Genomic DNA, 13,903 nt, shown 5'->3' on the forward strand with positions numbered 1-13,903 from the left:
AAAGATTTTTGCTTTTTATACATTTTCTATATATTTGTAGCTTTGTAGACTGTTAATATGTGGTTATATAGCTCCTGGTATTTTTCCTATCCTTTCTCTTACATTTTAAAATAATAAGCCAACTCTACTAACACATACTTGGAATTCTGTTTAGCCTTATCCTTAAGAAGAGAATCTTGTTTTTAACCAGAACTTAGGAGACATAACAAGAGAATAGGGCAAAGAAGCCCCAGGGGGGCTGACCCACAGGTGGGTTACTGGGGTAACTGATTTCTTACTGGATGTCCCAGCCAGATATAATAATTAATTAACCTTACAGAATTATAGAAATTCTGTAGCACAGGTGCACAGAGCCATATTCTGCACACCTGAAAGCTTTCATTGAAGAACTACTTCTTCACCTTACCACTTTAACTCTATTGCAAGAATTACTTCATCTTACCACTTCAACTCCGTCGCGAGGCTTTTCCTTTAGGAAACACCTTAACCCTTGCCTTACCTAAGCATGGAGCCTGAAGTCCTGCAATCCCCCGAGGTCCATGCCCTCCCTCCAGGCCCAGGAAAGGGGGAGCGAGCAGGGCAGCACCCACCTGAGCAGCTGGGCAGGGTGGAGTTGCGCCTGGGCTGTGCCTTGCCGTGCTGCATGGGGACACCGCAGCTCAGCGTGTAGCTGTTCTCTGAGTCTGGGGGACAGAACACAGTCAGCACACGGCTCTGGGGGACACAACACAGTCAGCACACGGCTCTGGGGGACACAACACAGTCAGCACACGGCTCTGGGGGACACAACACGGTCAGCACACGGGCAGCAGCCTCACAGAGCACTTGCTTGAGGCTTCAACTTCCCAGCGCTGCTAAACAACAAAACATTTTAAAGGCTGAACTTTTTAAGCGGCTGAAATACTTTGCCGAAGGCGTTGACTACAAGGTTTGTTTCTCCCAGCATGGAAATGATACATTTCACAAGTGATTTGGCACGAGGTTAGCTGTGCACAAGTAAAAAATATTTTGTGTTTGTCCATCTGCTTTGATCATCCCTGTAATTTAGAAAATAAACCATGTACTTTCATAATAATTTTAGCTTCAGGCTCCAACAGAACTTATTTGCAGAAACAGAAATGGCATACTTAGAACCATAACAGTGTTTACATATTACAGAGATAAAACTGTGTCCTGGTGCTTACAATTAGAGAAATGCACAGTTCCAGTAATCTCTGCTAAACTGAAAATAAAATGTGAATAAAATGTTAGCTTGACTGCATATAATGCTAAGACTAAACATGAAAAGTAGAGACCCAAAAATAATCATGTGCCAGAACATCTATGAAAAAGCAGTAGCAATCCCCCCCTTCCCTGCAAAACTGTGAAGATGAAAACTATCAGTAGCAAATGGTAAAAAAAAAAAAAAGGAGGCAGGGGAATGAAATGCCCAATTTTTTATAAATAACACTCAGCTGGACTGAGAGACACATCCACCCTAACCAGGATGGTGCAGAAAAAAATTTGTTATATATTGAATTGCTGTGACAAAAGGGAGGGCAAAAATGAACAGTTGATTTCAGTGAATTCCTGTTATTTTCAATACAAGCTTTTTGTTAGAATTTGCCCACCCTTGCAACTGGCACCTCACATTAAACAATGAAGGACCAAACTTCTCATGTGTAGTTGACAATCAGCTCTTCTTGGTTTAATTTATAAAAAGGTTTTTCTCATTTACTTTTGTCCATAAGGAAAAACGAATGCAAGAATCATGAATACATTAACAGAGAAAAGTCAACAAGTCCCATGCTGGATGTAAGAGGACAAATACTTTGCACAAACCTGGAACAAAAAGAGTATTGGATGGGCATGACAGGAAGCAGCTCTCTATGCCTCCTGTCTTACTGCAGACTAGCTGAGCCTTGGGAGCTGGTTTGCCATTTGGGAGACATTTCACCATCTCTGAGGAGAAAAAAAAAAAGAAATGTAAAACAATCAGACACTGTCCCATCCAGAACCTTGTGTGCACACTTGGATACAATGGTGAGAAAAGGCAGGAAGTGGCAAAAAACATAATGACAGATACAAGTATTTCTGAAATAAGCACATATTAAGGGAGAGCATCTGGATTGGGATGTTGAGCTTGTACTTGAAAATGAAACTCCTTCACATTTCTAGACCTAAACTCTAGATCAGTCTTTCTCTCCTATCCTCTACTTTGGGATCTTTGTGCTCTATGAGAACAATTCTGTGTGCACATCTTGATCTCAGAAGCAACAGGCAACACTCATCACCTGAGATGTCCCTTCTCTGATTTGGAGGCACAGCTCTCTGATTTAACAGACCAACTACATACTGTGCACAGTGGTCTCTTCACTTAGATGACCACTGAAATCGTATTTTTTAATTCTCTAACTCCCACTGACTTTTTAACTTTAGCTCCATGCTGTAGCTTCTGGAGCTAGAAAACTTCCCAGCCAGGCAGAGGTGAGGCAGGAGATGCTAGGATGGAGATGGATAATCCTGCTGGCCCTTTCACACACTGCTGAAATGCCCCAAACAATGCTAGAAGTGACCCTGTGACACACACAGAGATCACAGAGCCATTTCTCATCAGTGCCTACAGCATGAGGCACTCTGCAGCTCATGTGAAGGAAAAACCCAGCTTCTCCTCTTGGCTTCATGGCAGGATGAGCACAGAGCACCCTGCAGGTCTCACAAGTGACTCTTCATACTTGGGTAAGGGAGTGCTTGTGTTTCAGCTGAAAACACGTCAAGTTGTTGTTAATTGTTGGAGAAGTTCTCTGTGCTTCACCCTGAGAAGATGGTATGACACCCATAATCATAAACCAGCATTTATTTTAATTTGCCATCCTTTTGGATTGAAGTATTACTTAAGCACATCTTTTCCCCCACAAATGACAAGGTTCATTCTTGGCTGCAGCTGGCACAGGCCATCACTTCCTATAGGGAGGAAGCCTCACTGCTTCCCTTCTTTCCCCAGAGGTTCCCCTCTGCACTGACTGCTGACCACCTCAGGTGCAGCAGCTTTTCCACACTGCAGCAGCTACTTAAATCTCAGCCAGGTGGCTGTAGGGCAGTTCTTGCTTCAGCCCCACAGAAATGCTGTTTCAGGTACATGATTTTTCTCCAACTGTTTCTTGCTACTTCTTCCAGATCTGCTCACCTTACAAGATAGGCTTGGCTGACATTTGTTTCTCTCACTGCTGACTGTGGTACTGTAAATGTCATTTTTCCTACCTGTCAGCTCACCAGTAGACCACACTGAGGTAGGGTTTGCTTTTGACACCAGAGCTGCAGCAGCCAGACTGGTTTGGGTCTACAGGGCCATGGGAAAAGCCCAGTAAAGCCATCATGAAACCAAGCAGGTCCAAAGCAGTAGCTGGAATCAATGTTGCCTGACCTGGATTGAGTGCAGAGGAAGAGTCCTAGCAGCTGGTGTGTATTCCTGGCCTCACTAGTCATTAAATATGAAAATATCCAAGTCCCATAAACATTAGGCATCATCCCTAAATGTGCCTATGAGAAGTTATTTGTGGTTAAAAAATCTGGCCATGAAAAGCCCCAGGTATGCCATTCTCATTAAAAATGAAAAACGAGAATTAAAATCTCACGGAAAATACTTTGGCTGTAGCCACGACCAAGATTTGCTGTGCTTCAAATAAGACTCCAGAAAAAGAAGTAATTTCTTTAAAGGATACAGAAATTCAGGTCTGCCACAAAGTGGCAGTAGCAGCAAGTGCCAAATTTTTCTGGTCTCAGGATTTGTGCTCATTGTCATTAACATTTTTGACACAGCTATTATCAGTACTTTATATGAAGCAGGACACCTTTAGAGATAACTTGAAAAATTGGGGTATGGTTCTGTGAATGTAGGTATTATGTCCTACTATGTCCTACTTGTAAACAGTTAAATATTTTGAATATTCTAAATTAGTGTAAGAGGTAAATAGTGTTATAGCTGACATTACAAAGATGGGAAGAGGGCAAATTGGGACAAAAGTATAAAATAGCTAAGATAATAACAATACTTAAATTTCTGTGAATGGACTCATAAACTTAAAAAAACATTCCACACAAATAAAACCTAACATATTGCTCATTCACTGATGGACCTAACGTTTATCCTAGCCCATGGAGCTCCACAGGATAAACTCAGGGGTTATCTCAGTTTATAAAATGAAGTTGGGGATCTAGATGGTGAAAATGCAGCTTCTCAAACAAAACCTCAGAGAACAGGAGCTTCCTCACAGTCACCTCTGAGTCACAGCTCCACACTTACCAACACAGTCCTTTTTATTCCAGTGCAGTTTCTTTCCAGGTGGGCAGACACACTCATAGCTCCCCATGGTATTAAGACACCCAAAGTCACAGCTACCATTGCTGATGCTGCATTCATCAATATCTGAAAATATATTTAAAATTGTGAAGTCTTAATCACGTGTACACACATATACTGTGCATTAAGGTATGACTTGCATAAGGAAACCTATTTCTACTGTACCTTTTACATTTGAGTCTGTATAAACATGTGTAAAGACAGTGCCAAACAACTTTAGTGCATATTGCATGTGTATTTGTCCTTAAACTGTACAGCTCCGCCTCTCCCAAGGATTTATGCATTTGATACAGTTCACTTGCCAGGACCAGTTATACTGAAAATCTTGAAAGTACTCACAAGATACAAAACAAAAAAGTCTCTGTAGCACCTGGACAATAATGCATTATATAGAAAAATGGCATAAACCTCTATGAGATTACATCACTTCTGCAGAACAAGGAGATAAATTCTCCACAGTGATTCTCAAAGTTTCTTTTAGAAGCTCAGGTGAAAGAGGAAATGATGCTTTCAAAAGAAACTAAGCAGTTGAAGTGTAGTTTAGACTTCTATTCCTTGAATAAAAGTAAAAGGTAAAGCTTGCAAGAAGGTGAAGACATTATTGTATATGTTATCATTGATATTCCACAGAAAATCTTTCAACTTTTGCTACATTAGAGAGGTATTTAGCCAGTATGAGGTGTATCCTTTTTAGTCCACGCATTCAGAATTCATATACTCATGCCAACAAGGTCAATCTCTCATCTCCTCTCTTCCCACCAGCAGCAAGGACATTTATTTATTTACTGAGCTGAAATGACACCGAATCAACAGGAAATACACAGAATTGCTAACGCTCTGGCTCACTGCTAGACCTCAAAATTAAGCATGCAAGGACTAAAACTAATGATAGGCCTAAGTGAGAAAACTTGGGGCCTGGACAAGTCAGGATTCACAGCTGTGATTTTGTATCTACTCATAATGGAAAAAAGCAGGAGGTTTGCATCTGGTTATGTTTTTGGTCAAAGTTCAGCACTGAGTATTTCCAGGTAGAGTTTTGGTCCTTCTTCAGTCTTACTGAAAAGCTGAAGCTGAACCAAGGCTGAAGGTTATTTAAAGATTGAGGCAGAACCCCAAACATTGAGGCTTTCCCCAAATTAGTACATTAAGTCATTAAGGCATTAACAGTGAAACTGAAGACAAGTCTCTCCACATCTCACATAACACAAGTCCCAAAACCTTTTGGATTCTGAATTTGCTTTCACAACTGCTTTCAAGTGGGGTCTGTTCCCAAATCACTTCCTTAGATGGATTCCTATTTCTCTTCCTGCCTGCCTCTACTCTTACCATGAATTCACGTGATACTTCTCCATACATGAGAGACCAGCACACACCTCCTGCACCTGTCTCCCAAAAGAGAAGCCCTGCAGAGATACCATTAGCAGGGTCTCATGCTGACATTACAAAATCAGGTGAACTCAGCCCTCAGAAGTGAGGGGCCAGCATCTGCTGCTGCTAACATCAGCTGAAACTCTAATTTGGTCATTGTGGTAATGCTGCACTTCAAAAATATCCCTCTCCTAGATAATGAAACATTACAGCACCAATTCTTTCCAGTCATACCAAAAAAGGTTGAAAGCATGTGCCCAGAAGATGGGAGAAAGATCCACCACAGCCTTCTGTTATGCATTTCACAGGCAGTTTATGTCACAGACTGGTAAGGACAAATGCCAACAGAGCCAAAATACACAAACTGTGCAAAACTGACATCATTCCCCTATTCTCTTTGCTGCCCATCATATGAAGCCTCCCTACACTTGTGGGTAACCTCACTCCTGTGGAAGTTCTGATCAAAAAATGGTGGGACATTGGTTTTCATTGTTTTTCTCTTGGGAATGCTTCAGCAAATTTGAGATACTGAAATTTTAGTCAAATCATGGTATTTTAATTTTATTTTAACGTTATATTTTTATCACCTTGAATTATAAAACCTTAATCTAAAAGAATGTGGGACTCTGTAAACAGTACACAAAGCAAACAAACACACATGTAAGCAAAGCTCAGTTTCCAAACCTCCACAATGTGTCAGTCCATACAAGGTGTAGCCTTTGTGGCAGAGACATTCAAAGCTTCCAGGGTAGTTGATACAGGTGTGGTCACAGGTCCGTTCAAAGGAACACTCATCTATATCTGAATTAATAGAAAAGGCATTAAGGAATTGAATTTAATTCAATTTAATTCAGGTTACACTGAATGACTGGATTTTCTCACTGGGTTGCAACGTCTTGTTACTGCTAAAGAATCATTTACCATCCCATGTAAAATCTGAATAAAATATCATTCTCATTCCTCTAGTGCCTTGTAAAGAAAATACTTATAGGCACATGGAGAAGGACAAGCAGAGATAATTTGGTAAAACCCGATGAAGATTGTATTATGTACATTCCCCATTAGATGGCAACCTTTAACTTCTGATCATACTGACCCAGCAGGGCTGGGCGAGTATGGAGCTTTTGGGGAAGTTAGTGGCACAATGGAATAAAGGTTTAGGTTGAATCAAGCAATTCCCTCTTTCACTGACCAATATGCTGACATGTTGGCCACCAGGATAGGGAGCTGCTCCCAGACTTCTGCTCTGCCTTAAAAGACTGTACAGACTTGCAGAGGGAAAGCAAAACACTACTGGAGGATAAGCCAGCACAAGGAATGGACAAGCTGCACCTAGCACACAAAATATTAGCCCAAAGCCCACATTCTACCCAGCTTAAGAAAATATGACCTCTTCCCCTTAAAAAAAGTCAGGCATCTCTAATTATCACTGCTCAGCAATGTGAAACCCTGGCTTACACAGCTTCTTCCATCCAGCAGGCCATGAAAAAAGCAATCAAGAGCATGTGGCTTCCAGGACAGTAAAAAGGCTTTGCTGAGCAGGTGCTGTGGAGGTTGATTTGACAGCAGTCCCGACAGAATGGACTTACTGAAAATATTAAAGGTACCTTAAATAGATATCTGTGTAAAATAACATTTTTGAGTAAATTTTGGTTTGTTTCTTTTCTTTTTTTTTTTTTTTTTAATAAATTCTCTTCAGTGATTAATTTTTCTGCTTATAGGTCAGAAAACTGAATACAATGACATTATTTGAGAGCGGTCATTTCAACAAATCTCATTCCTCCAGTGCTCCTGAGTTATAAATGATTGGAATAGCATTCCTATGACAGTTTGCACACTTTCTAGAACAACCTTTTAAGAACAAAACCTGAACAACACCATTACAAAATGTAACTTAGACTTTCATATTGTACACGCTTGGAAAACTGTTGGTGTCTGAAAAAACTTGAAAACTCACCATACTTAAGGTATTCTACCCAATTCCTATAACCAAGTATTATTTACATAGTTTTGACATTTAATGAAACATTCTAGTCTCATTTTATCCTTATAAATGCAAATACTTACCTTCCAGAACTATAAAATTAAGATCTCCTGTATGTGTACACGAACTGAAATCTGTGTGAGTTATGCACAAATTTAGGATGACTCAAACAGCTACATTTTATATGACCTCCAACTTCAATGTTTCAAAACAAACACGAAAGATAATTCACAATGTGGGAAGCAACTGTTCAGGCAAACGCATAACTTAAAAAGAAAGAAACATGATGAACAGAAATCTGTGCTATCCATTTTTATGTGTGCATCACAATCACCTTCTATGATCGAGTCACAAAAAGATGGTAACTGAGATTTTTCTCTTTCTTGTATCTATTTAATTTTTAATGCATTTTAAAATCGATTTTAAAATATCATCATTTGAGTTCTGAAAGTAATTTCTTTTTAAGGTTTCCTTTATAGTCTTGGAAATATGCAGCTTTTGAATACACATAAATGGCAAACTGTTTCAGCTTTCTCTAAATAAATACACAAAGTGAAATCATTTGGGAATGAACACTGCAGCTATAGTTTAAAGGATTTTTAATGCTTAAGAAGCCAAATCATACATCATGGTTTCATTCATGTGTAACCTCGTTTGCTGTGTGGAATTGTGGGAAATTTACAAAAGCAGTTCATTTTCTGGCCTCTGACTTACCTTGGGAGTCTCTTTTTCAAAACCAATTTCATATTCCTCAACAGTGACCTTATCCTGCACTTAGTTTAGTCCACAGTGTTCATGCACTGCTTTCACATGGAGCACTTCGTGTTGCTGCCTATTTGGCTTATTTTTCTTCACATTAAGGAGGATGCACTTCCCAGAACAGTCTGCCTGATGACACGGCCACTGCTTGCCAAGCAACAGGCACTCGGGATGGCCAAATGCATTTCTACTCCACAGCTTTTTCACCTTTTTAAGCCCTCATCCCCGTCTCCTGCTGCTGCTGTCAGAAATTCAGTCTGCTGAGTCCAGCACGCTGCTCTGGCTGCAGGAACAGGAGAAGCCCCTGTGCAGGCTCCCCTGGCTGAGCCTCAGCCCCGGCTGGGGAAGGCAGGGAGGGACTCAGCTTTCTGCAGAGCCCTGTCTGCACAATCACCAGCCCCCTGAGGAATTCAGCACTTGTCATAGAAAAGGCAAAAATATGCACCACATACTCTTCATTACAAGAGACTGGTGGTGTGATACAGGATGCTGAAATCCTCTCTCTCCTTTTTTTTTTTTTTTTGAAACTCTGAAATCTGTGCTCTGGATGCTGTTATTCCTGGGCTCCCAGGAACTTTGAAGCTGGCCCTCACACCTCTGTGGTGCTTCACAATACCTCTCCATATTCAGCCTGAAAGGATTTGCTTATTTCCCACCACCCTCATGACACAGGTGTATCTCACAAGAGACCAGGGGAGTTGGGAATTTGACCTTCACAGCCTTGGGTTTCAAATCTTGCTTTACCACAACAACGAGGAACAAACGTGGGCATCTAAACCCTGTTCTCCTTTTGTACTACAAAATTTGGTAGCCTCATCTACTGAGCAGAAGTAAAAAAATACAAAAGCAGAGATGTGGCAAGTTATAGTCTCACCATCATCCCCATTACACACTCAAACACACAAACATTTTTGTACTGTGTTGCTCTGCATTTCTCCCCTCCCACACCCCAAAATAAATACTGATAAATTAACTTCCTGGGTCTGAGATGCTCTTGAAATGACTTAAAGTTATTTAAATTAATTTTTTAAACTGTTTTAAGATCAAAAGTCAAAACGTTGTAGTTTTGAGGAACTGGGGTGGAAAACTTCAACTTAAGGTTGAAGTTTGTATTCTATTTTTGGTCGCATTTGGCATAAATTCACATGTAGTCCAAGCTGTCTCCGAACATTTCAGATTTGCTAACGCACTTATCTGACATCAAACACTTTTTTTTACTTTCACTTAGCCAAAAATTCATGCCACCTTCACCACTGCAATCAGCAGAGGTGACTCTGTCATTCCAGCACATTAAGAGGTGTCTTCACAGCTGAGCTGTTTGAAGCTTGCAGGGACTACGGGGCCAAATTCCCTGCTGATAGCACATGGTGAGTTTCCTGCCAGCTTTTCCTAGGAATACTAATGATACCTATAAAATCTAAGAAAGGAGCTCCCTTCTTCACAGCAGACCCAGTGAAGTGCCAAGGTCAGGAGTTGGAGCAGGTGACCTCCAAAGGTCCCTGCCAGGCTCCAAGGATTCATGGGCACACAGGCAGTGCCAGACTTCTCTTGATGGTGTCCTGTGCTGCTGACAGCTCTCCTTCCAGCCCCTGTTCCCATGGCATCAAGGCATCATCTCAGGCTGAATAAAGTCCAATACCTCTTCTAGCAATCCATGTTCTCACCTCCAAAGAGAATGTTTCAGGAAACACTCCTTAATTTTTCCCTAGGAGGGATTCAACTGGAAGAGATTGTTCAATTGTTTAATAAAAGAGCAGGATTTCCCTGGGGTTTTGAGGGAAGCAATTTTTGGCAGTGGTGGCCGTGCTTGATAATATTAGTTTGGCTAGGTTCCTATTATTTCAAGTCAGTATTTGGATTTTATTGTTGATTTTTCAATCATATGTAGCTCTTTTTTTTTTTTTTTTTAAGTTCAGGCTTTCCCATGTTAAACGATCCCATAATGATCTTTATTTTTCTTGAATGTAAAGTTTTTTAGTGGGTGTCAGATTGTCAGTACTGCAAAGTAAATTCTTCTATCTCCAGAAGGGAGCTACCAGAGATCGAATTTCTTCTAAGTTTCCTCAAACAGATGTGTCTCAAAGGTGACCTGAGGGAGCAGGGAATAAAGCAGCTCATTTTCCATGCTCATTCAAATCCTTGCCCTTTCCACTGGTGCTGCCACTAGACTGCCAATTACAGTAGCACCAATTGTTCTGTGGTTTGTGTGATGTGGACACTGACTCACTTGTGGATGTAGAGTGCAGGGCACCCAGATCCATCACACAGTGGTGATTTTTGCTAACCTGAACCTGAACTGGATTTCAACCAGCAGCTCTGAAGTGAAAGGCTCCTTTCTGTACCCTGTTTCCAGCCCTCAGACACAGTACCCTGTACTCCTGATTGTCATTGCTCTAAAATAAATTTCAGAGTAATTAAATGGCACCAATGAACAGGAAATCAAAGTCTAAAGCAGGACATTTCCAAAAAAGCATTAGCATTACAAACAAGCAGACACAGGTGAGACTGGTAAATCCTGCTGGATTTAGAGATGTTTTAGAACTGCAAACTGATGCAGGAGCTGCTGTGACTCCCTGACAGAATGCACATGTGCAAAACTCACTTGCACAGAGGTGTGATTTGGGGGTTGTGGTTACAGAACTAAAGAATTCAATGCCCAGCTTCCCAATTTCACATTAAAAATCTGCTTCAAAAACGACGATTGTCCCGTCTCTCTTTTCCTTAATGTAATTTTGTTAATATTAAGAACAAGTGAAGAAATTGTTTAGAGAAAACTAATGGTCGTCTCAACAGCTTTTCTCTGAGACATACTCTAAGCAGCTAGGTCAATTTATGAAACTGGGAACCTCCTTCCAAAACACAGGTCATGTATCACAACTGCATCAGAGTTTCGTCTTAGACTGGAGTATTTTTCACCTGATCTGAAAATAAAAGTGGCAAGGAGAGATCATTGTTATTTGGTGGTGCTATTTGTGCTACAGAGAGCAAGACAGGAGTGGCTCAAAAACAATCAGGCAGGGGGTACAGAGTGCAGACTAAAGATTCTGGACACTGTAAGCAAAGAACCCATCTTATATTTGACTTGTCTGTGTTTGGTGAGGCAAGACATGAAGTATGCACTAAATCACTGCATATTTGCAAAATAGATAAATTCAAATATACTATTTCAAAGAGAAGTAAAACATAAATATATTTTTTACTTAGAAATAGAGTGTACAATAAAAACAAAAGGAAGTATCTATCTCTACTATCAACTCCTTCATCAGTAGAAGTGACTGATGGCACCCTGAATGCTGGCAGATCAGTCAAAAATGGTAATTTTTGATATTACAGCAATAATTTAATGTACTGTTACAGCTCTGAGTCCATAGAGACCCAATTCTCCCAAGGTAGGTATACCTTGGTTATGGCAGCAAAGATTTTAATTTACCTCATAACTGCTGCCCAGGCTGCTATGAGGAATATCCACAGCAAGGAATGTGTGGGTTTCAGACTGAGGTGCTGGTGGGGGTTGAGCCCAGGCTGGGAGCAGTGGCCCAGGTGTCCCAGTGCAGTGGGCACAGCAAAGCCACTCTCAGGGCACTGGGGTTATCTCCTAACCAGGCACATTCTCCTTGTGCAAGATGTAGTTCTGTTTTGTCCATCTCAACACAGCTCTGGTTTATTTTTAACCCCCAGGCCAAATGTGGAGCACCCCAGGCCATGCACACAAGCCAAACTCAAGGTTAGTCAGAATGTTTTGTGTTCACCTTTCTCAGCTTCCAAGTTATCGGCTCCTCTGAGAAACAGAGCCTTTCCTTGTTCTCATTCATTAAGCACACATACATAGAAACTCTAAAGAAGTGTTACATGATGTTTTTAAAATAAACACTAATGCTTTTTTTGTATGTATTTTGGCTGAAAGTTATATTCTGTCTTCTCCTCCCCCACCTCCAGTTTCTGTGGGGAGCTGATACCACCCATGTAATGTTGTTCACCTCACAGCCCAGCCAGCCCCGTTTCCAACAATATTTGACAGACATTAGGGAAACCACATATCTTAATCTGAGTGGTTGCTGGACCATAGGGAGCCATGATTCAAGCTATGTTCCCCAACAAATGGTTTAAATTCAATGCTGGGAAGGCATTGTTTTGCTACAGCAGCCGTGTGATGGGGTTCCCACCACATCTCAGGTTTTTTGATCCGCAGTGACTTAGCCCTGTTCACAGTTTGTAAAAATGCATCCTCCATGTGAGAATGCAGCTCTCTAATACACAGCCAGCCCTGATCGGGAGGAATGGCTTACAGCTAACTTCTCCTTAAGTTTCAAAGCCTACAATAATAAAACCAATGAAAAGGAAGCAGGGAAAGATGAAGTAATGTACAGATCTTCTACTTCATTACCTTCCCACTGAGTGCTTCTGGAACAGGCTAACACAAAGGGGGAAAAAAATAGCCATAACCCCAGGCCTTTAAAAGTAATTGAAAACCCACACCCATTTAGACTTCCCTCTGCATTACTGAGCTGCAATCAAGTCATCTTGCTGCTGAGACTTAATTGTTAATAACATACCTAATGACCTGCAGCAAAAAACAGATCTGGCATTAATTGCTGTACTTTTAATGGGAAGCTAAGTGTCCAGGTTAACACAGTCTTATCTTGTATTTCAGAAATTTGAGTGGGAAACTCTCCATTATGACTAATGTTGACTTGGACCAAAGCATTTATTTCTTTAAGAACTTTATTGCTCACAGTTAAGTATGTGATTAGTGAAGACCAAATGTAACCCACTAATCAGGGGCTGAAAGACTTCTGAAGGAAATGGATTCTGTTCGCAAGGAAATGTGCTTTTTATTAGAGATGATTTGTTAGAATGCAAAGAAGTAGTAAAACAAATACATGTATATAAACAACAAAAGAAACCTGCAATATATGTTTGGGACAGAGGCAATAAATAATTAGAAACCTGTGACTTATTATGTAAGCATCCCACTGAGGAGGTATTTCAAGGATTTAGCAGTACACAACGAAGTGACTGCTCCTCAGCTTCAGGGACAGGCACACAGTATACAGCTGTACTAAGGAAAATGTGCTCATCTACCTAACTCTGCCTCACAGCCTGAGGATCCTGTCTCTATGTTTTTATTCAGTATGTTGAGATCCTGGAAACAGTTTGTTTTCCCCTTCCTCCCAGCTTATCTGTACCCACAGTAAGTTCAATAACCCCCTATCTCTGCTCCTGGGGCTGTCACTCACAGGCCATGTCTTTCTCTGTCTTCATGCAGTACCAGATGCAGAATGAACACTCCATATAGCTCTGGTGCAAGTGCAGTTTAGGGAGCCACAGCTGTCTCTGTTGTTTATCTTTTTGGTCTGATCATTTTTAGATACTCTCATTTTGTTCTAAGGAATATCCGAGCATCACTGACTTCTCCTTTTACCGTGTGTTCTCACACTTCTGCTACATGTCTG

At 40.9% G+C, this 13,903-nt stretch overlaps 1 protein-coding gene across 3 annotated transcripts in view; it reads right to left on the reverse strand.

The window, feature by feature from the left end:
- SCUBE1 (signal peptide, CUB domain and EGF like domain containing 1) overlaps nt 1–13,903 on the reverse strand; it is a 190,390-nt gene that overhangs the window by 21,044 nt on the left and 155,443 nt on the right. For all 3 annotated transcript variants that reach the window (XM_088164796.1, XM_014881079.2, XM_014881070.2), the window contains 4 exons: nt 6,392–6,508; nt 4,283–4,405; nt 1,822–1,941; nt 591–683 (listed from right to left, as the gene is read on the reverse strand). In XM_088164796.1, the coding sequence (XP_088020922.1) occupies nt 591–683; nt 1,822–1,941; nt 4,283–4,405; nt 6,392–6,508 (453 nt within the window). The remainder of the gene's footprint in view (nt 1–590; nt 684–1,821; nt 1,942–4,282; nt 4,406–6,391; nt 6,509–13,903) is intronic.

The sequence above is a fragment of the Sturnus vulgaris genome, chromosome 5 (genome assembly GCF_052056855.1).
Source record: "Sturnus vulgaris isolate bStuVul1 chromosome 5, bStuVul1.hap1, whole genome shotgun sequence".
Classification (NCBI taxonomy): Eukaryota; Metazoa; Chordata; class Aves; order Passeriformes; family Sturnidae; genus Sturnus; species Sturnus vulgaris.